Below are 24,396 nucleotides of genomic sequence, written 5' to 3' on the forward strand. Positions count from 1 at the left end.
GCCTTTATTGTCAATGACTTCCTTGGAGTAGAAATCTAGGAGTAGAATCTGTGAGTCGAAAGTGCATAAGCATACTAAGCATTTTTTTTCATGTAGTTTCTTAAATGTTTTCCAGAATGGTTGTACTAATTCATAGCTCCACCAATAATACATTATTGGGCCTTTATTTCCAAAACACCTCTTTTGTTTTGTCATTTCTGTGAATTTTCTGAATCTGAGATGAAACCTCAAATATAATTTGATTTACACTTATAATACAAGTAATGGTATTAAGCTATCATGTTTTAAATTTTGTAAAATATTATACAACTATTATTTTGTTTTATTCTTACAACAACCATGGGAGGTAGGTGTTTTTATTATTCTCTTTTTATAAGTAAGGAAAGTGAGACAGATAAAGGATAAGTGACTTGTTTGGGATCATATAGCTACTTAGTGTGTGAAGTCAAATTTAAGCTCAGATCTTCCTAAATTCAGGTTCAGTGCTCTATCAATTAGATCTCCTAGCTGCTTTACAGTTGCTCACTTGGAGCATTATTTCATGTGGTTGTTAATAGTTTTTAACTCTTTTTAATCACTTTCAAACAAAATCAATGCAACGAAGATTAGAAGGAAAGCAGAAAAACTGGGGGGGGGGGGGAGGAATTACAGCAAGTTTCCCTCATAAAGGCCTCATTTCTCAAATATATAGAAAACTGAACCAAAGAAGAATGCAAGTAATTCCTCAATTTGTCAAAGAATATGAATAGGTGGTTTTCAAATAAAGAATCAAAACTATTTGTAGTCATATGAAAAAAATACTCTAAACCACTATTGATTAGAGAAATGAACATTAAAACTTCTATTCATTCCCATAACTTCTTTCTTATTTATTTTGTGATTAGTTGCATCTACATCTGAGAGGACTAAATTGAGTACCCCTACTAATATAGCTTTACTGTCTATTTCTCTTATTAATTCATTTTACTTTTACTTCAAGAATTTGGATGATATTCCATTTCGTTCATAAATTTTTAGAACTGATATTACTTCATTGTCCATGGTACATTTTAGCAAAATGTATTTTCCCTTATTATCTGCTTTAACTAGGTCTATTTTTGCTTTTGCTTTGTCTGAGATCCTGATTGCTACTGCTACCTGTTTCACTTCAGCTGAAGCACAATAAATTCTACTCTAGCCCATTATTTTAACTCTGTGTCTGTTCCAAATGTGTTTCTTGCAAACATTATATTATTGGATTCTGGTTTCTAATCCATTATACACAGATACACAAATACCCTGCTTTTGCTGAACCCCTTTTCCTCCAGTTTCCCTGTTGTGTAAAACGACTTTCTATACTCAACAGTATTTCCTATATGTGTATATATGTATATGCACAAATGTGTGTATATATGTGGTTTTGCATGTATATCCCTTTAATTTCCGCTTTAAACCAGTTCAGATGAAAGTAAAGTTCAAGCATTGTTTGTTCTTCCTGAGCCCCCCCATTTTAAACTTTCTTCTGTACCTCTTTCATGTGAGATAATTTCCCCCACTCTTCCTCTCTCCCTCCTTTTTTCAGTATATAACATCCTTCTCAGTCTTCTATTTTTCTTTTGTGATCATTACAATATAACACAATGACACTCATGCACTCTAAATAGACTAACTTCCCTAATATGATAAAATTCTTAGCAGTTACATGTATCTTCTTTTGGGGGTTATATGCATCATATTTGGAATATAGTTAGTTTAACATGATTAAGTTCCTTATAATTTCACACTAAGGTTTATGCTTTTCATGAGTATTGTATTTGAATATCAGATTTTCTATTCAGCTCTGGCTTTTTCATCAGGAATGCTTGAAAGTCCTCTATTTCATTAAATGCCCACTTTCCTCCTAGGCTACACTGGATAGGTTACTTTTAGTTCTAACATTAGATCCTTTGCCTTGCTGAGTATCATACTCCAAGTCCAACCACTCCTTTATCATCACTGTTGCTATTCAGTCATTGAGTCATGTCCAACTCTATGAGTCTCCACAGACTCTGCCCATGACATTTTCTAGGTAAAGATACTAGACTGATCTGTCATTTCCTTTTCCAGTGTGTCCCCATTTACAGATAAGGAACTAAGGCAAATAGGGATTAAGTGAGTATCGATCTGCTAAATCTTGTGTGATTCTGAATGTGGATTCATGGTATTTGAATTGTTTCTCTCTGGTTGAATGAAATATTTTATCTTAACTTGGGAGTTCTGGAATTTGGCTCTAATATTTCTGGGTTTAATTTTGGCATCTCTTTCAGGAGGTGATCAGTTGATTCAGTTTCTATTTTGCACTCTGGCTGTAAGATATGTAGGCAGATTTCCTTTATAATTTCTTGAAATATGATGTCCAGGTTCTTTTTTTAAAAATCATAGCTTTCTGGTAGTTCAATAATTCTTAAATCATCTCTCCCTAGTCTATTTTCCCAGTTGTTATTTTTCTATGACATTTCACATTTTTGTCTATTTTTTTTTTCAGTTTTTTGGCTTTGTCTTATTGTTTCTTGAAATCTCATGGAGGGGGGGCAGTTAGATGGCGCAGTGGTTAAAGCATCGGCCCTGGATTCAGGAGTACCTGAGTTCAAATCGAGCCTCAAACACTTGACACTTACTAGCTGTGTGACCTTGGGCAAGTCACTTAACCCCCATTGCCTGCAAAACAAAAACAAAAGAAAATGCTGCTACTTTGAAATCTCATGGAGGGGGGAAGTTAGGTGGCACAGTGGATAAAGCACCAGCCCTGGATTCAGGAGGACCTGAGTTCAAATCCAGCCTCAAACACTTGATACTTACTAGCTATGGGACCCCGGGCAAGTCACTTAACCCCCATTGCTTGGCAAAAAAAAGAAAAAAGAAAAAAGAAAAGAAATCTCATGGAGCCAAAATATGGGATTCATCTACAAAGAAGTAAGAACTGAATTGGTGGAATATAAATAACAAGGCTAAAGGAAATATTTACACATAAAAAGAAAAGGGTCAAAGAATAGGAAACATGAGAAAGAAAATTTTGTTCACCTGTAAAACTAAAGAGTATTCTGAAAGGTAGAAAAAAAAGATGCAAGAATAATTTTGTAGCAGCTGTGTAATTAAAGAATATTAATGAGCAGAAGATGGTGAATAATGTTAAGTACAACAAAGTTCAATGGACAGAACTCCATTGGATTTACTAATTAAGTAAACATTGATTGCTTAGAAGGAGAGCAATTTCAGTAAAAGAAAGGGGGAAAATAATGGGAAGGTAGGGAGTTCAATGACAGGACAGTGAGTAAATTAAAGAAGCACTAAAGATTACCTTGTAGTAATTTGGCAAGAAAGGGGAATGAAAACATTTAATTAACATGCAAATGTGTAATAATGCAAGTCTCAAATTAACCATTGTCCACAGAACTGACTTTACAGGTTAACCAAATAAAAAGTTTTCATTATATCCTTACCTCATCTAAAATAAATAGAAAAATGTTTTAAGATATTAATCTAAATGAATAAAGTAGCATACCTGTAAGGCTTTATGGATAAAGAAAAAAATTACTATACATATTGACAAATCTATCAAAAATATTTTCTTGCTTTTTAAAAATTTCAAATATTCTATTACCTATTATAATTGTAACATGCAAAAAGCAATTTGGCAAATTTCACAAGGCCATTTTGCAAGACTTCTGAAAATTAGTCAATTAGTCTTTCAAATAACTTCATATCCCTAAAAAGAGAAATGAGAAATAAAAACCCAACCCTGTGGAAATACAAGCATACTGACAGACTACAGACAGAACTGTGAATTGGCACAACCATTCACTATTCTGTATAATTTTTTTGAAATTGTGCTAGAAAATTGTCTAACATGTCATGGGGGTGCAGAGCACCCCAGAAGTTCTCTGGGGCACATCAAGGAATCTCCTTGAGAAACTAAACCAGAGGACAGATACCCTAGAGAGATAAGCAGAACCAGTTTGGACTGAGCTAGCTTTGGGCCCTCCACCCTTCATTCTGGTCTCCCTTACCCCTGGGGAGATAAATTTGGGTGTGGCTGTGGCCTTTGTGTCCTGAAGAGAGATCTGTGGCCACCCCTCACCCAATTCCCCCAGCTACTACCAGTGGGAGATGGTCCTCCCTCACTAAAGGAACTTTCCACAGTCAAATGGTCACCCCTTCCCCCATCAGTCCTCTGTAAAAGTACCTGCCATTCTCCTGCTCCAGGAGATTGGGACCTCTGAGCCACTTGCCTAGTGCCTGGTCTCCCCATGAGAAGTCCAAGAATTTCTTTCATGGTTTCCCTTCCCTCCCCCCTTCCCTTCCCTTGCTTCTAAATAAACTACCACCTTATTCTAACTACTTTTGTGTGCAAGAGGGTGTAATTCTTTAAAAAGGAATTCCTAAGAACCCCAACTCCAAACCAACCCCATACCCCATTTCCCCCATTACAATGTTTATATCCTTTGACACAGAGTTCTCCCTGCTATGTGTATACCATAAGGAAGCCACAGAAAAAAAGAAATATATATCAAAATATTCATAACCATAGCATTTATGGTAGTAAAAATTGGGGGAATTTAGTATATCCCACTGATTAGGTAATAATTAAGCAAACCGTAATACATAAATATAAGAAGTACTGAATATGAAGAATTCAGGGAAATATGGCAAGACTTGTGAACTAACACAAAATGAGATTAGCAGAATCAGGAAAGCAAAATATATGGTAACTACAACAATATAAATGGAAAGAAATGCCTCTGGGGAAAAAAAAGAAAATAAAATGAAACTGAATTCTTTCTAATTACCAAGCTTAGACTCCAAGAAGAGATGAGAAAATGTACCTCCTCCCTTATTTGCAGAGATGAGAAACTGTGAGTGTGGAATACTGCATATTCTGTCAGTCAAGACTGATATGTTAGTTCTGCTAAACTATTCCTTTTTCCTCTTTCTTTTTTATTCCTTTTACTTTTGTTACAAATGATATTCAAATGCAAATTGCTTTTTACACATTGTCTCCTCCATTAGAATATGAGTCCCAGGAGGGCTGGGACATTTTTTTTTTGCTTTTCTTTGTATCCCTTGCACTTAGTACCTGAGAACAGATTAATAAATGCTTGTTGAGAATGATAATGATGCAACACTGTGTGTTGATCTACTGTGATGGACTAGATTCTTCTCACCAATGCAATGGTACAGAAGAGTTCCAGGGAAGAGGATCTCCAAATCCAGAAAAAAAAAAAAGAACTGTGGAGTATAGATGCTGATGGAACCATACTATTTCTTTTGGTTTTGGTGCTGTTGTTTTTCTATTTTGAGATTTTTCCTCATTGCTCTGATTTTTCTCATATAGCATGACTAATGCAGAAATATGTTTAATGTTTTATATATATATATATATATATATATATATATATATATATATATATATATATATATAACCTATATCAGATTACCTGCTGTCTAGGGGTGAGGAGAGGGAGGGGAGGGAGGGAGAAAAATCTGAAATTGGAAAGCTTGTATAAACAAATGTTGAGAACTATCTTTACATGTAACTGAAAAAAAAATACTTTTATCAGAAAAAAAAAAGAGAGAATGATAATGATGATTGGTGATGGTCATGATGATCAGAACCAGGATCATGATGATAACAATGATGACAATAATAAGGGATAGATCAATGGGTAGGAAAGGATGATATAAATGAAATTAATATGAAAATAAATTATATTAATAAAAGAAAATTAGCCTTTTTATAATATAAGCAACTCGCATCAATATAAAGCTTGTGGTTTAAAAAACTGCTTGCCTGGGGCAGCTAGGTGACACAGTGGAGAGAGCACTGGCCCTGGGTTCAGGAGGACCTGAGTTCAAATCTGGCCTCAGACACTTAACGCTTACTAGCTGTGTGACCCTGGGCAAGTCACTTAACCCCGATTGCCTCACAAAAAAACAAAAACAAAACCAAAAAAACTGCTTGCCTGACAATATACTTATAAATCAAGTAGTATATTAGAAGATACACTAACATAACATTGCCAGGAAAGTTAAGTAAAAAAGAACATTAGAAAAATATCCAGTTTCATAAATGACATGGGGGTTGGGCCAACTAGCTATCAGGATGGACATACCTAAAAAGTAAGGGAGATTACTCACAAGCCAGGCAGGCTGAGAAGAAGCCCAATCACCCCCTGGGCCACACTGTAGCACGAACAGTGTGTCCTGGAAGCAGCGCTACACTTTAACAAGGAGTAAAAAGCCAAGAAATAGTAAGCCAGGATGAGTAGGCAGAGAAAGCAGAAGACCATGAAAAACTTCTTTGGGGGAAAGGTAGACCACAACACATCCTCAGAAGAAGAAGATAATAACAGGGTCAAAGCTCCAACATCCAAAGCTTCCAAGAAAAATATGAACTGGTCTCAGGCCATGGAAGCTCTCAAAAGGGACTTTGAAGACAAAGTAGGAGAAATAGAAAGAAGATGTAGAGAAAAGGAGGAAAGAATGGAAAGAGAAATGAGAGCAATGTAGGAGAGTCATGAGAAAAAAGTCAACAGTTTGAAAAGCCAAATGGAAAAGGAGATTAAAAAACTGTCTGATGAAAATAACTGCCTAAGAATTAGGATTGAACAAATGGAAGCTAGTGACCTTATGAGAAACCAAGACACAGTAAAGCAAATCCAATTGAATGAAAAAATAGAGGGCAATGTGAAATATCTCCTTGGAAAAACAGATGACCTGGAAAATAAATCCAGGAGAGATAATTTGAAAAGCATTGGACTACCTGAAAAACATGACCAAAACAAGAGCTTAGACACCATCCTCCAAGAGATTGTGAAGGAAAATTGCCCTGATATTCTAGAAGCAGAAGCTAAAATAGAAATTGAAAGAATCCACCAATCACCTCCTGAAAGAGATCCCAAAAGGAAAACCTCCAGGAATATTGTAGCCAAATTCCAGAACTCCCAGGTCAAGGAGAAAATATTGCAAGCAGCTAGAAAAAAGGAATTTAAATACTGTGGAACTCCAATAAGGATAAAGCAAGATCTAGCAGCTTCTACATTAAACGACCAAAGGGCATGGAATATGATATTCCAGAGGGCAAAGGAACTGGGACTACAGCCAAAAATCATGTACCCAGCAAAACTAAGCATCATCTTTCAGAGACAAACATGGAATTTCAATGAGAAAGAAGACTTTCAGGCATTTGTTATGAAAAGACCTGAATTGAATAGAAAATTTGACTTTCAAGACCCTGGAGAAGCATAAAAAGATAAACAGGAAAAAGACTTCATGAGGGATATTAAAAGATCAAACTGTTTATATTCCTACATGGGAAGATAATACTTCAAACTCATAAGAACTATCTCAGTAAAGAATTAACAGAAGACACAGGTCTGAACTGAATGTGAAGGGATGATATCTGTAAAGCATTTATGTTTTGTTTTTTGTGGGATGTCTTATGTCTGGGGACGGATTTGGGCTTGGGGCCTCCTGGGTCCAGGGCTGGTGCACTGTCCACTGTGCCACCTAACTAACCCATAATGACATCTTTAAAATAGGGTTGAGGTATAGGAGAAATAGACTGGGGAAGGAAGAAGGGGAGAGATGGTCTGGGGAGAGGTTGTTCACATTAAGGAAACAAGAAAAAAGCTTATGGAGGGGAGGGGAAGAGGGGGAAGGAATTGGGGAGTGAGTGAACCTTAATGTCATCAGAATTGACTCAAAGAAGGACTAACATACATACTCAAGTGGGTATAGTAATATATTTTTGCCCTGAGGGAGGGGAGGGAGAAAAGGGGTGGGGGGAGAGGAGAAAGAGGGAAGGGCAGATTGGGTGAGAGAGCAGTAAAAAGCAAAATACTTTTGAGGAAGGTAAAGATGTTCTGCACAACTGCACAAGGATGACATAATGAATTGCTTGATTTCATAGCGAGGGTTGAGGAGAGAGGGAGGAAGAAAATTTGGAACACAGAATTAGCTCAAAGACCTTAAACTCATCAGAGTTGTCTCATGGAGGAAATAACATTCACACCCAGTTGCAAGGAGTAATCTATTTAACCCTACAAGAAAATATGAGGGGAAGAGGATAAGGAAGGAAGGGTGAAGAAAAAGGGAGTGCAGAGTAGGGGAGGGGACAATCAGAAGTAAAAAAAAAAAAACTTTTGAGGAGGAATAGTTTAAAAGAAGATAGAAAATAGAGTAAATATCATAGGAAGGGAATAGGAGGGAGGGAAATAGTTATGATGATGGAATATAATGGCAAAATGTATGGTACCTACTTTGCTGGGCTAATGTGAAGAAAATTCTTTGTCAAGTTTAGGTTATGATGAACAGGATACTATCAGAAAAACCTGGAAAGACCTACATGAACTGAAGCAGTGTGAAATGTACTGTATACAAAATGACAGCAATAGTGTAAGATGATCTGCTGGAAAGCATGTGGTTATTTTCAGCAAGGTAATGATCCAATATAAACCTGAAGGACTTATGAAAATGGCAACCCATCTATAGAGAAAGAAGTGATAATATCTGAAAATAGATGGAAACACATTTTTTTTCTTTTTTTCTTTTTTTTTTGGTGAGGCAATTGGGGTTGAGTGACTTGCCCAGAGTCACACAGCTGGTGGGTGTTGGGTGTCTGGGGCCGAATTTGAACTCGGGTGCTCCTGGTTCTGGGGTCGGTGCTCTATCCACTGCGCCACCTAGCTGCCCCTGGAAACACATTTTTAAAAAATTTTTTTTCCTCTTTGACAATTCCTCAATCTGAAGTTTTGGGAGTTTTTTGACTGTTTTCTCTTACAACCTAGCTAATGTGGGAATGTTTTCCATGACTACTCACGAATAACTTATTTTTAAATGCTTGAGTTCTAGTGGGTGGGGGGTGGGAATGGAGGAGGAAGAGAAATTGGAACACAAATTTTTTTAAAATTGATGTTAAAATTTGTTTTGACATATAATTTGGAAAATAAAATTCTATTCAATAAAAAAAAATTTTAAATTAAAAAGTAAGAGAGATAAACCCATTAGGTGTGGCTGTTGCCTGATCAGCACCAGGGGCCAGAGATAACTCCAGAAGTCTGGACCACCACCACCCTTCATTCAAGCCTTCCCCACCCCCAAAGGGAACTTTCCATTGTCAGGTGGTCACCCCATCTACCATCTATAAAAGCTTTTGCCTTTCTTCTTTTCAAGGAGAATTGTGCCTCAGAGAATCTTGTCTCTAAGCCATTTTCTCCCCTCCAGGGAATCTTTGATTTTCTTCTTGGTCACTTTCTCTAGCACCCAAATAAAAGACTATTTTTTTTCTAATTGAATTGTGTGTGAGAGCGTGTAATTCTTTAAAGAGGAATACCTAAGGGACCCCCACCACTTATTCCCCTGTGACAAATAAGTATTAAATCAAATACATTATCTAACCAGTCTGTTATGGATTTGTGCAACTTGAATTAGCAATAAACTGACAAAAAATTACAATTATTTTATAAAATTTATCCCCCTTTTCCTTACAATGCAAGTATAGGATAAAACATCCAGGAAACTTACTTGAGGGTCTCAAGGGACATCTGTAAATTGTAATTGCGTTCCTGTTCTGGAAGCTTAGAAAATTCTACCAAGCAGGGGTGTTGTCTCTTGTTGTCATCTCTGACCTGAAAAATAGTAGGTAGTTAATATAAATTGAAATAATGTGACTTATCAAACTATTTGGGCTTTAGTCATAGCAAATTCTCTCTTTCTACTTTCTCCCTTTCTAGTTCATTGAGAAGATAAGAAATACAAAACCCATTACAAATGCATATAGTCATACAAAAAATATTTCCTCATTTGGCATTTAAGAAAGGAAGAAAGAACAGAAAAACAAAAGAAAAACAAAAGAAAGAACAGAACAAAAAAAAGAGAAAAGGAAAAAAAGAAGGAAGAGAGGGAAGGAGAAAAGGAAGAAATATGTTTCATTCTGTACTGTGAATCCAATGGCTTTGTATCTGGAGATGGATAGTATATTTCATCATAAGCCCTTTGGAACTGTGTTAAGTCACTGTGTTGACTAGAGTTACTAAGTTCTTCAAAGTTGATCACCTTTACAATATTGCTATTACTATATAAATTGTTCTCATCCTGCTCATTTCACTTGGCATCAGTTCATACAAGTCTTGCCAGGTTTTTCTGAAACCATCCCCTTAATCATTTCTTTCAACACAATAGTATGACATCAGTCATATACCACAACTTGTTCTGTCATACCCTAATTGATGGGCCTCCCTTCAGTTCCCAATTCTTTGCCAGCTGCTATAAATATTTTGCACATATAGGTCTTTTCATTTTATTTTGATCTCTTTGCAATACAGACCTAGTGGTGGCATTTTTGTGTCAAAGGGCAAACACAGTTTTATAGCCCTTTGGGCATAGTTCCAAGTTGTTTTCCAGAAGGGTAAGACTAGTTCAAAACTCCACCAGCCAATAATGCATTCGTGCACCCCTTCCCCCATATCCTCTCTAGCATTTGTCATTTTCCTTTTCTGTCTTCTTAATATGAAATAATGTGACTCCACTTTATATCTGCTGCTCTGCCCAGTTTCAACTCCATCGAAAGATTCCCCTGCCTTGTCCCCTATTTTCATTGCTTTATGAGATGATATGCTTAAAATAAGTGAAAATCCTTCATAGGATTCTACAAAGAATTTAATATTATATCCTACTATTTACCTTTGGCAGGCATCATCTCAGTATTTGGCAAGCTAGTCAAATATTTGCTAAATACAGCAGTTTCTAGGATCCTTTGGTTTTCTTGATGTGGCAATTAAATTACACTGGTTAAACTTTTTAAATAAATTATAAGTGCAGGTAATTTTAAGTATTATAAGTGCTTTTTAATATTTTTCCATCTTTGTTCACCAATTATTTGTTTAAACAGCTCAGACAGAGTCAAGTTGTTTCAACTTTATGATAGACCTTTTTATCATTATTCTTTCTTCTTTAAAAAAATAATTCTGATCTTAATTTTAGCAAGTTGATGCTCTGACTATACATATATTACTGATAACTGGGATAGCTCCAACTTCAGTAACAATTCTTTCTTAATCTGTTAAGCTATGACCCATTTTAGATTTTTTTCCAGTGTGGTTGTTATGTCCAGCATTTGCAAATTATTTTAATAAAGAAAGCCTTTACATAAAGGCATGAGGCTATAAATCTTTCGCCTCTCCCATTCTTTATTCCTGAATCACGTTTTATCATATTTCAATAATCTATATGAGAAATGATGTATAGAAAGATGAACACACTAATGTACTCCTGGTAGAGCCATATATTTGTTCAACTAGTTGGGAAAGTAATTTGAAGTCATGTCAAAAAAGGTCCTTACTCCTTAACCCAGAAGTGCCACTTCTAGGCATATACCCAAAAAAGGTCAAAGACAGAAATAAAAAATTCATATATACCAAAATTTTCATAGTAGCACTTTTGTGACAGCAAAGAACTATTAGTCAGTCAGTCAATTACACTGATTAAGCACCTACTATGTGACAAGCACTGCGCTTAATACTAAGGATACAAAGGAAAAAAAAAAGATATCACCTTTCCTCAGGTAACTCACTATCTAATGTCAGGGAAGGAGGCAACAAGCAAACAAATATGTATAATAAAGCTATATTTAGGATAAAGAGAAAAGAATTAATGGTGGCAAGGCGATAAAAGGGTTTTTTTGTTTGGTTGGTTGGGTATTTTTTGGTGAGGCAATTGGGGTTAAGTGACTTGCCCAGGGCCACACAGCTAATAAGTGTTAAGTGTCTGAGGCTGGATTTGAACTCAGGTCCTCCTGAATCCAGGGCCGGTGCTCTATAAACTGTGCCACCTGGCTGCCCCGGCAAGGCGATAAAAGTAAGAGGTACTAGGGAATGCTTCCTATAAAAGCTTTAATATTAGCTGGTACTTAAAGGAAGCCAAAAAGCAGAAATGAGGAGGGAAAGCATCCCAGGCAGGAACAGTCAGAAAAAAATGCCTGGTACTGAGAGATGGTATGTCTTATTTGTGTAACAGAAAATGTCAATCACACTGGATCACAGAGTATGTTGGGATATAAGGTATAAGAAGACTGGAAAGACAGAAAGGAGGATAGATTATGAAGGGCTTAGAATACCAGAGGATCTCGTATCTGATCTTGAGGGTGATAGGAAGCCACTGGAGTTTGAGTAGAGGGGTGACATGTTAAGACCTGCATTTAAGGAAAATCACTCTGGAATATGGAGGGCAGAATAGAATGAGGCAGGTAGATCCACCAATGGGCTATTGAAATAGTAGAGGTTGAGGTGACGAAGGCTTGCACCAGGGTTGTAGTAGTGTCAGAGGAGACAAGGGGGTATTTTTGAGAGATGTTGCAAAGGTGAAACTGACAGGCCTTGAAAACTGATTAGATATAGGGGGAAAAGGGAGAGATAATGAGGAGCTGAGGATGATGCCTTTGTTGCAAGCCTTGGAGACTAGAAAGAGAGTAGTACTATTGACAGTAATAAAGTTCAGACAAGAAAAGGTTTGGGGGAAAGATAACAATTTAACCTGTGGATATTTTGAATCAAAACATCTGAGTTGTAATATTCAGCTTAGCATATGACCCAGGCAAATCATTTGCTCACTCAGTGCCTCAGTTTATTCATCTGAGAAATAAAGTAAGAATTCATTCCGCTATCTACTATGTAAATTGGTTTGACACTTTTAAAATATTCTGGAATCTTGGAATAAAAGGAGTATACTAATGATAATATTATAATTATTATTCTTAAATAAGATAAATCAAGGATTAAGTTATATGTGGGACATGGTTGTATAATAATGAATTAAGATATGTTTATGACACCATAAATTCAGCATATTAAAAACCCATTTACTTCTCATTTCTTATTTTATCTCCCACATGTAAGAACTGAGACAGTGAAAGCTGCCTTTGGCCTTTAGCAGAATGGCTATTAAAATAACAAAAAGGGACCAAGTGCTCAGGCTACTAATAAAAAAAGTAAAAAACCAAAATGAATGGCAAAAAGGGATATTGAATTAATTTAGAAAATATAGATTTTCCAATTCAATAAGACATTATAAATAGTTAAATGAGAAAACAAAACTTATGGTTTCTACTTCTAAATTATATTTTTGAACACATTTTTCCTCCTCAAATAATTAAATTTAAAATAAAGCAACTGATCCTTCAATCACCATACCAATAATGTCATTCCCTCTATTAAAGAAAATAATTGTTCAGAAATAGTGCTTCGCATTTTTCATTTAATTACTTATGAATAGAAATTGTTGTTGTTATTGTTGTTGTTTGTCCTTTGTTCTCGAAGAGGACCATGACATCTGGGTGTTGAATGCCAACTTGAAGTGAATAGAATTGAAGTCATTCAGGGCTGTGCAAAGTTACCAACCTCACTCTCTCCTCCAGAGCAATTGGGGTTCAGTAGTAAGATATGTGGTAGAATGTTTGGAGATGGCCCTGGATGTTTTAAGGCAATTGGGGTTAAGTGACTTGCCTAGGGTCATATAACTAATTAAGTGTATGAGGTCAAATTTGAACTCAGATCCTCCCAACTGCATGGTCAGTGCTCTATTCACTGTGCCTCTTAGCTGCCTCTGGATAGAAATTAGTAAACTGAAGGATGAGTAATAATGAATTCCATTTTCCAGAAAGATTAATTCACAGAATGCTAAAATAAATTTCAAAATCATGTACCGGTCCATATTGCCAGCCAAGTTCAATTTTATTCATAACCCATAACTCATGGATGTTCTCAGCTAGTTTTTCTCTGATTCTTTCCAGATGAGGAGGCAAAACAATCTAAAAGAAGAAAAAAGAACACATTTTTAATCATTTGCTCTCATCACTAATTAGAAATAGGGGGAAAGGACTGTATATGAATTCCATTGGTAAAGGTAGCTCCAAAAAGAAGAAAATATCCCTGACACTTGGTAATTTTAAGCTTTTAAGACATAGAAAATAACTAGTGTTATCTTTGTTAAACTACAACTATTAAAATGAAATCATTTATGCTTTCTAAGTATCATAATATATGTATATGTGTGTATATATATATATATACATATATATATATATATAAATAATCTGAAAACAATATTTTGGGCTTTGTTTGTTTTACTACTCAATTAAAGAATCCAAAGGCAAGCAACAGAAGATGAGATGAAAAATGAACAAGTAATTTAAAAGATCATGAAAGCCAATACCACCTCACTAGTGACTTCTTTACAACTTCAGGCTTCTTACTTAATCTACTCTGAGATAAATATACATTTAATCACATGACATATACACTGTATTCCTCTCAAGTTTTAGAGTTGTTATACTCAGTAGCTATTTGTTTTTAAACACAGATTCCACATAACGATATTAATATAAAATTTTAAAACTAACAGTCTAATAAAATTTTAATATCTATAAGATCAAAAGGTGTTGACTGAATATATGTCTATTTTATACATTAAAACGTTTAAATATTGTTTAATAGTAAATTTTTTATTTTTTTTATTTTTTTTTTAGGCAATGGGGGTTAAGTGACTTGCCCACAGTCACACAGCTAGTAAGTGTCAAGTGTCTGAAGTCGGATTTGAACTCAGGTACTCCTGAATCCAGGGCCGGTGCTTTAACCACCGCGCCATCTAGTTGCCCCAATAGTAAATTTAAAAAAAACTGAGATAACTAGAAATAGAATTGCCATAGAGAATCATTGGCCTTAAGAAATGCAAAGTGTTGCCAGGAGGTTTTCCATACCTGGCTAGTATCCACAGGGATTGGTGTGAAGGCTGCTTGTGTTAAAGAAACAGTAGGGCCCAAAAGATCTCTTGAGTATGTTCGCTCTTGTTTGTATTCTCGACTGTGCTCCACTTTCAACTTTTCTTTTGGCAAGACAGCTTCAAAGCAAGGAGCATAACCAGGTGGAGGAAGGAATTTGAACTCTCCATGTCGACCCCCAAGGAGAAAACGCACCCTGAAGATCAAGAAATAGAGGGAAATTATAATTCTGACCCAAATATCAATACATTTACTCTTAAAAATAAAATAAGTTAAATCATAATATATAATTAGTATTATCTGGAGTTACCATTTTTACAAGCATTAAATAATGAATCAAATTATCTTTAGTGCCTAAGACTCATCCTAATAAATTAGTGTACTGATCATCACACTTGTCAAAAGACAAAAGTGTCAGATTCTATTGATGCGGATGAATCAGTAAAATTCATTATTTCCACTAAATAAATAACTTGAAACCCATGTATTTTTCTCCTAAAAAAAACCCAAAAAACCCCAGTACGACATGTATATATTCCTAGACAACACAGGACAGTGGTAAAAAAGCATTAGAGTAAGAAATTCTAAAACTTGAATTGACATCCTGGCTATCCAACCATAGACAAGTCATTTAAATTATGCACTTCAATTTTATAATCCATAATCGTAATCATTCGTAATCATGTGCTACTCACCTCACAGATATTCTAAGGATAGAATGAAAAAAATGCTTCTGAGTGTACTTTGTTAATTATAAAGCACAAGAAATATACCATATTAGTATTAGTAACAACCCATGTACAGAGTACTGGGCTTAGTTAGCTGTTTCCTCACTGGCCATGATTCTAATGAAATGTTGTCAAGGCCCCAGTATTTATTTGTACATAGCAAAAACCAAGGTAATGATATTCTTGGTCTCTAGAAATTCTTCAAACTAAAAGATTCTTCTAAAATGTTTTCCAAATATAATTAATTATATAAAAATGGAGGGGTGTCTTTCAAAAATTTCAATCTCCATGCTTTTTAATCTGGCTTGTAAAATATGGCAAGCTTTATGCAATGCTGTCCAAGTGGAGCACACCCCTTTTTGCCAAATTAAGTTTTGTTTAAAACCTGTTAGGTGAGCTTTAACAAGACATTTATATTGTGTTTAGGGTTTGCAAAGTGCTTTCCATATATTAATTTATTTTAGATGTAACTTCAGTATATACCTTTAATTTCCTTCTTTTTCCTTTCAATATTTCATTTTACATATACAACATTTCAAAGTGGTTACAATCAATCTAATTAAAGTAGATATGAAGAATTCTAACTTCATTAGAATGCCTTATTGCAAAGTGACTTTAAAATTTTATTTCTCATAATTTTCATCTTTGATTTAAATTCTATTCCATCCAATAAAAAGGAAAGGGTAGAATGAGAAAAAAAAGAAACTTTGCATGACCATTCTAGAAGTTTTAGAAATAGTATTGGTTTATTTTATTTATAGACACAGGAAAAAAAGCTCCAATGAAAAGGGAATTTTTCTTAGCTACCTTCCTTTCTTTACAAATGTTATATCTTCACCATGACAGATAAACTACAAATAACCTCCAAGATATTAAAAATTAAGCTTCATTCCTGAGTAAAGTTATGATGGATCTATATTACTCAAAGTTTAAAGAAGTACCTATGATATTTTCTACTTGAAGCTAGGTGGTCCAGTGGATAGAGTGCTAGGTCTAGATTTAGGAAGCACTAAGTTCAAATTTGACCCAAGAAATTTACTACCTGTGTGACCCTAGGCAAGTTACTGAATATCTATATGCCTTAGTTTCCTCACCTGTAAAATGAGAATAATAGTACCTGCCCTTCAAAGTTGCTGTGAGGATCAAATGAAATAATAACTGTAAAGCATGTTGTACACTGCCTGGCACATAGCAAATGTTACTTAAATGTGAGATGTTATCATAATTATTAATATAATCAAAATATCCATAAGATGACAATGGGGTATCATGTATTAAAACAACTTTAAAAATAAATGATCATTTAAACTTTCATTTTTCCTTTAGCATTACCAAAAAAGAAAGGAAACAAAGATGATCATTTTTTAATTTTCTTGGTGAAAGGATTCATATATTATTTTGCCACAGATAAGTAATGTGTCAAGTATAAAAAGCATAGGATAACACTCAAAGATCATAACTTTGGAGCTAGAAGGGAAATTAGAGACCATCAAATTCCACCTCCTTCATTTAATAGAGAAACAGAAACTGTAAGGGATTAGGTACCTTGACCAAGGTCACACAACTAGGAATGTCTGGGACCATATTTGAGCTCAGGTCTTTCTCACTCCAAGACTAGTGCTCACTGTGCCATCCAGCAGCCACAGTGATCTGATCATGCACTGAAAAAATTTTGACATGATCATGTTATGGCACGAGAGACAGAAAATACTCAGCCAGGTACTCAAGGTGGAGAGAGAGAGTTTATTAAGTGCAGGCACAAAGGGAGTTTCAAGCCTCCAACAGTGGGCTCTGAGTCTCGTAGCCCACCTGGTTATATACAAAAAGAGTAGGCATGGTATAGTGGCAAGTTTATCAAACGAAGATGAGGTCAGTTATTCATGGAACAAAGGATGCATAGTGGCGTCTAGTGGTTTAGTCATCATTACAGGAAAACATAAGGTCAGTGGTTAAGGGAGGCCTGTCGTTGCAGCTGGGGTACCTCAAGGCCAGAGCCTGTCTGAGACAGACAAGGTCAGAATGCAGAGATTACAGGCCTGCAGGTGTAGCTAGAACACAGCAAGGCCAGGGTCTGTTTGAGACAGACAAGGTCAGAGGCTATGTGTGATTTTCTACATCAATCACACACTAAAAAAGGTTTCTTAAGCAATAACATATATTCCTTAAAGCTATGGCAAACAGAAGTTAGGAGTGTAAGACCTGATAACTAAAAGAAAACAAGTGACAAATTTGGGAAAGCTAATGACTTTATAATTAAAAGGAGATAGCATATAGTTAAAGCATGTTACATTTCAAACAGCAAGAAACAGACCTGAAATATTTCTAAAACTCTAGATTGAGTGAGCTAATTTCTACTCTGCTCACTACTATGTTGTGGAGTAAGTGATCAAATGCCACAATCATTTAACCTTTTTGTCTTTCAGGGAATAAGGAAAATGCAGTTAGGCAACAATGCAAAAGTGAGAAGCAAGGGTTATATACGTTAAGGGAATAGCTGTGCAGTTTTCTGTCAAAGTAAAGAAGTGAGATGGAAAAGCAAACAAAAAACACCACCAGAAATACTAACTTTATTCCTGCTGAGAAACTAACAACTGGAAAGAAGAGGCCATCAATGTTGAAATTCTCAAACATTCCTTGAACTGGCTGTCCATTGATTCTGAATGAAATGCTTGGGGCACTTAGATCTAAACAGCAGCTGATAACATCATCTGTTCTCAACAGGTGTTGGTTTGGTGAATTCACTGTCCGTGCTATGCAGCCTATTGAAGGGGAAAAAAATTTTTTTAAAAAGAAGCATGTTCTGACATTATCATTCCTGAAGATTTTGATAAGTAATGACAAATACACTTAAAATGTGGGAATATAGTGATTTTAAATGCTAAAACACTCCGATTTATCAGACACTTCCTTTAAAATACACTGATGTACCCCGCAAAACCCCCCCAAAATAAAATAAAATACACTGATGTTACATTAAGACAGCTGAATTTATACAAAATCAGACTTAGTCACAAAAGACAATTGATGACATATATTTCATTCCTCTCAATAGAGAGAAGACAACAGGTATAGAATGCATACACCATCAAGCAGAGCCAATGTGTTTAATAATGCTTAACTATTTTTGTTAGTTAAAAGGAGAGATCTAATGAAAGGAGATATCAGAAAATAAACATATTATTAAAAAGTCATGGGGGCAGCTAGTGGCACAGTGGATAGAGCACCGGCCCTGGATTCAGGAGGATCTGAGTTCAAATCCGGCCTCAGACACTTAACACTTACTAGCTGTGTGACCCTAGGCAAGTCATTTAACCCCAATTGCCTCACAAAAAAAAAAAGTCATTAACAAAACTTTTAAAAAATATACTGGTACTGCACTATAACCATTGGCCACATGATTCATGCTTTGTAACATGGCAATATAACAAGGTCCTTCTGCTATAAGCTTCCTTATGTTATTATAATGAAAATTAACAGTTATGAAAATAATGGTATAAAATGACATCAGTGGCTTTCACCTTCTGGGAATTAAACTACTGTATGAAAATAAAACTGCTCCCCCACATGATCTGAATTGCCTCCTCTAGTCGAGCAGGGTATCATTTGGTGGCACTGAAAGGTAATCTGATCAATCTAATTTACCCACTAGCCTAAGGCTAAAGTTATAATTCCTTCCCTGCAGAGATGAGTATCCTCACAGTACATGTGAGGAAATATATTTAAGTAACTAACAAAAAAAGCTAACTCCATCAAAGATAGTATTTTGTTTTATAATCAAGGCTCTCATTTTAACACTTTTTTCTATTTCTATTTCTTTCAGATTTTACATTAAGAACATTTTCAATGATATAAATGAATATTTTTCTATAATACCATATACTCTCCTTACCAATATTAAAATCTTTAGAAGTTAAATCAGCTATAGGATGACACTGCTGTGTTTTCCAAATTCCACCAAAGATGGAATTTGGGATAAAAAACAAAACAAAACAAAAAAAAACACTTGGAGGAAAAAATATCAAACAAAACCAATGAAGTAAAAGATAAAGTCTATTGCCTCATTCACAAGAAGAGCTAAAAGTATCTGAGACCTCATCATATAAAGTCATTTAGCACCTGGTTTTAACTCTACTATAGTGTAGGTTGTAGTTTCACAGAATGGTACTTCCCTTAGCATACTTCTTTGGAATATAGTAAAATTCATCACAGAAATAAGATATAATATAACTTTTAAATTATAATTATGAAGTAATAAAAAATTAATTCTACTTCCTTCTCAGAAAAAGAAAGCCTGATAAAAATAGGCTTTTAAAATTATTTTAATTGGAAAATGGAACAGTTTTTCAGAGGGACTGTGAAACCAATCAATGTTTAAAGTAAAAGCTGGAAGACCATTTGTCAAGTTATATTATACTGGGGGTTCCTTTTCTATACAGGTTGGACTAGACAGTCATTGAAATTCCTTCCTAATGTATTTTTTAAAATTCTGTGATTCTTTTCTCTTCCTATACCCTCTTTCTTAGTTACCTCACATGGATTCATTCATCATGTCCTATAGAGATGATTTCAAGTTCTATATGTCAAGTCCTAGTCTTACTCCCGAGTGACAATATTCATATCTTCAACTTCCTAGTAGACATTTTCAACTGGATAATTCATAACCATGTCAAGTTCAACATGTCTTTCAGTCAACAAGGATTTATTAAGTACAAAGAACAATACTAAATACTAGGGATACAAAAAAAAAGTAAAAAAAGGCATTCCCTGCTCTTGAGGAACTCACAGTCTAGTGGGAAGACAACATTCTAACAACCATGTACAAACAAGCTATATACAAGATAAATTAGAAATAATCAACAGAGGGAGGGAACTGGCATTTAGAAATGGCTTTTTATAATTGAGACTTGAAAGAAGCCAGAAAGGTCAAAGGACAAAGAGAAGGATGAAGGAACTGGGGGACAGCTAATAAAACTGCACAGAATTGGGAGATAAAGAATGTCTTGTGGGAAGAACAGTAAGGGTTGCAGAGAAGAGGCTATTATATTTGTAAAAGGGAACCACTGGAGTTTACTAAATAGAGAGTCACATGGTAACACATGATTAATTTGATAACTGGGTGGAATATTCAACAAAGGATTCTTTGACTTCCCCCCAAATCTTGCCCTTTTAAAATTTCCCTATTTCTGTTGAGGGTATCACCACCATTCCAGTAGCCCATGTTCACACCATTAATTATCCTGGACTATTCACATTCTGCTACCCCTACCATAGTTGATTAGTATTTAATCAAGTCTTGTCAATTTCACCTTTGTAACATTTCTAACATCCATTTCCTTTTTCCCATTCACATAGCTACTACCATAGTTCAGTCCATCATCATTGTAATATGGAGTATTACAATAGCCTTCTAATTTAACCAAATGCCACAAGTCCACTCCAATTCATCAAAACAAAACTGTCAAAGCAATATTCCTAAAGGATAGTTCTATCACATGCTTCCACTAATGAAGGTTCAGTGGCCCATTCCTGTTTCTAGGGATAAAATATAAGCTAAGAGGCAAGGGAAATGAGAGATTACATTCTAGGAATTCAGGATAAACTATACAAAGGCAAAGTAACAAGAAATGGATTATCATTTACAGGGATCAGTAGGTCACTTTGAGGAATACAGAATGCTTGAAGGAGAGTTATGCATAATAATTCTGGAAAGGTGAGCTGGAGCCAGATTGCAAAGGATTTTGAATGCCAAACAAAGGATTTTAGATTTTATCCTAGAGATAATAGAGAATCATTGGAGCTTTCTGATTAAGGTGGGGTAACCTGGTCAGGGCTGTGCTTTAGGAATATCAATTTGGCAGCTAATAACGGGGCAAACTGAAGAAGGGAAAGACAAGGCAAGGAAAGAACCTGACGCAGGATGTCCTTCTTACAAATGAAATACTGGCTATCTTTACTAGCAATGAATAGTTAATAATAAATATTAAATGCACTTTTTAATTGCTGCAATTTATTTTTAATAAAGAACTTATAGTGCTACTTAATACTTACATAATCTTGTCATGTCACTTAAACTCTTGGGCCCCCATTTCTGCATTTATAAAATTTATAAATAGACTACATTACCTAGGGTTTCCAGCTGTAGATCCTTTGATCTATGGCTTCATACCAGGGAAAAGAGTATCTTGATCTGTATAAGGAGCTGTATCTGTATAACTTTTCTTTTTTTTAAAATTTTAATAGTATTTCATTTTTTCCAGTCACATGTAAAGACAGTTTTCAACATTTGTTTTCATCAGATTTTTAGTTCCAAAATTTTCTCCCTCCCCCTTCCCCAAGACAGAAAGCAATCCAATATAAGTTAGTTATATATGTATAATCACATTAAACGTACTTCCACATTAGTCATGTTGTGGAAAGAAGAATCAGAACAAAAGGGAAAACCCTCAAAAAACAAAAAACAAAAACAAGTAGAAATATCATAGTTCAATCTGCTTTCAGCTTCCACAGTTCTTTTTCTGGATGTGGAGAACACTTTCCATCATGAGTCCTCTGGAATTGTCTTGGATTACTGCATTGCTGAAAAGAGCCAAGTCCATCACAGTTGATCATCACACAACAGTGCTGTCACTGTGTATACATAACTTTTCAAAAGTGGCTTAAATCTGTATAACTTTTCAAAAGTGGCTTTAAAAAGTCATAAATTATTCACTTTGAATACAGTCTTGGAAGCCAGAAATAAGTTTTCCTATATTTCCCCAAAAGGAAACTGAGTTCTCTTTCACCCTGGTGGGTTTGTTGTGCCCTTGAGTGAAAGGTTGGAAGGAAAGGGAAGAAGAGATTTGTGAAGAAGCTCAGTACTTTTAGAGAAAATGGGAATTCATAAATGGAATAAGTACTTTTAAAAAACTGTAAATAGCAGAAATGGCTATGGGTATCTGATCTTGAGGTAAAACCTCAGGAAAGTAAAAGGAAAAAAAAAATTCTTCCCATTTCATCTAATACCTAGGATCTTTCTACAGAGATGCTTTCTTCTCTTTGAGTTCCTGCCATTTTAACTGACCTGGACATGTACATACTTTTATGTCATTAATCCAACCAACATTTATTAAACATTAAAAAATAGTCCCTTCCCTCAAGATGCTTATATTTTATTGGAGGAAACAACAAACACACATATAAGTAAAGACATGCATTTGGAGGTGAGCAGTACCAACTGGTGGGATCAGGAAATGTCTCATATAGGAGGTGGTACATGACCTGAAGCTTGAAGAAAACTAGGGATTATAAAAGGTAGAGGTGAATAGGAAGTGCAACACATGGAAGGGGGATAGCTTATGGAAAGACATAGAGATGGAAGATGTAAAGAAAGAATGAAAGAACAATAAACTTGGAAAAGCAGAATAGAGTCAGCTTGGAATTAATGTAATGGTTAATATAATTAAAAATCATTCTAGGGGGCAACTAGGTGGTACAATGTATAAAGTACCAGCCCTGGATTCAGGAGGACCTGAATTCAAATCCGGCCTCAGACACTCAGCACTTACTAGCTGTGTGACCCTGGGCAAGTCACTTAATCTTCACTGTCCCGACCCCCCCCCCCCAAAAAAAAATCATTCTAAGTTTTTTGTTGTTGTGCTCATTAATATTGTTGTAGTCATTCTGCATACTGCAAAACTGACTTATAAAAGAAGAAATTAAGAATAAATCTAGGCCAGAAATCAGCCCTCAATTCAGAATTTAAAAATATAATAACAGACTATGTAAAATTAAATTCATGGTACAGAAGTTCTCCAAAGAAGAAGCTCAGAGGAAATGAATACAAAATATTTAAGTCAGGAAAATTTTCACAGAAGAGAATAAAAGACAAAAATGGTTTTTAAAAAGTGAATTCCAAGTTTTCTTGTGCAAAATGACTAATACGATAATGTTTTACATAATTGCACATGTATAACCAACATCTAATTGCTTACTGCCTCAGGGAGGGGAAAGGGGAGAGAGGGAAGGAGGGATAAAATTTGGAACTCAAAGCTATAAATAAAAATGTTTATTATTTAAGAAAGTGAACTCTATATAAACCCAAACCACTAGTTTTGAAGACAGGCTACATAGAGAAAAATTTAGGATCACAGTTTTCCCAGAAGATGACAAATTTTTAAAAAAACTTTAATATTTTACTATAGTAATAATAACGGAAAACTGTCCCAAACTTCTGAAAACAGACAGCACTTACTGAGAATCAAAGAAACTGCCAATAAAGTAAGAGGTGGGATAGGGAGGGGGGCAAAACTACACTTCAAATTACAAGGAATATGGTGATAATTATCATTATCACCATATTCCTCATGCTTATTCTCCTTATAATCATCATCATCATCAACATAGGTTTAAGCTTGTGATTTTATCAGTAGGTTCCTCCTAGTGAGAGAACACACTCTAACAATGTAGATTTGGACCTGTTTTGTAATTTACAGTCTTGAGCTGCTTGGGGGCACTGAGAAGCCAAATGATTTGCCCAAAGTCAGTGCATTATCTGAACAGGATTTGAATCCAAGTCTTTCTGTCTCTAAGATCCTCATCTCTATATACTTTGCCATAATTTCAATAACACACACAAGATTTTTCAAACAGTCAGCAAAAAAGCTTCATATATAAAGGAAAGCCAATTTGAATAACGCAAAAATATTATGTATTCATGAGAAATTGAAGGACAGAATAGAATGGGGTATTTCACAAAGCAAATAAGTTCAAGATGCAATCCAAAATAAAATCTACAAACTACAGATTGCAAATCATCAGTGAAGAAAGATAGATTAAATATGCATTAACAAAATTGAAAAAGAGGATTAATAGAAAATCAACAAATATAAATCCCAAATAAAC

At 35.1% G+C, this 24,396-nt stretch overlaps 1 protein-coding gene across 1 annotated transcript in view; it reads right to left on the reverse strand.

Annotated features, from left to right (window-relative positions):
• The window catches only part of RYR2 (ryanodine receptor 2), a 758,695-nt gene that overhangs the window by 331,807 nt on the left and 402,492 nt on the right, over nt 1-24,396 (reverse strand). The window contains 4 exon segments of the mRNA XM_044000528.1: nt 9,541-9,644; nt 13,715-13,819; nt 14,768-14,984; nt 18,083-18,275. Of these exon segments, the coding sequence (XP_043856463.1) occupies nt 9,541-9,644; nt 13,715-13,819; nt 14,768-14,984; nt 18,083-18,275 (619 nt within the window).

This window comes from Dromiciops gliroides, chromosome 4, assembly GCF_019393635.1.
Source record: "Dromiciops gliroides isolate mDroGli1 chromosome 4, mDroGli1.pri, whole genome shotgun sequence".
Classification (NCBI taxonomy): domain Eukaryota; kingdom Metazoa; phylum Chordata; class Mammalia; order Microbiotheria; family Microbiotheriidae; genus Dromiciops; species Dromiciops gliroides.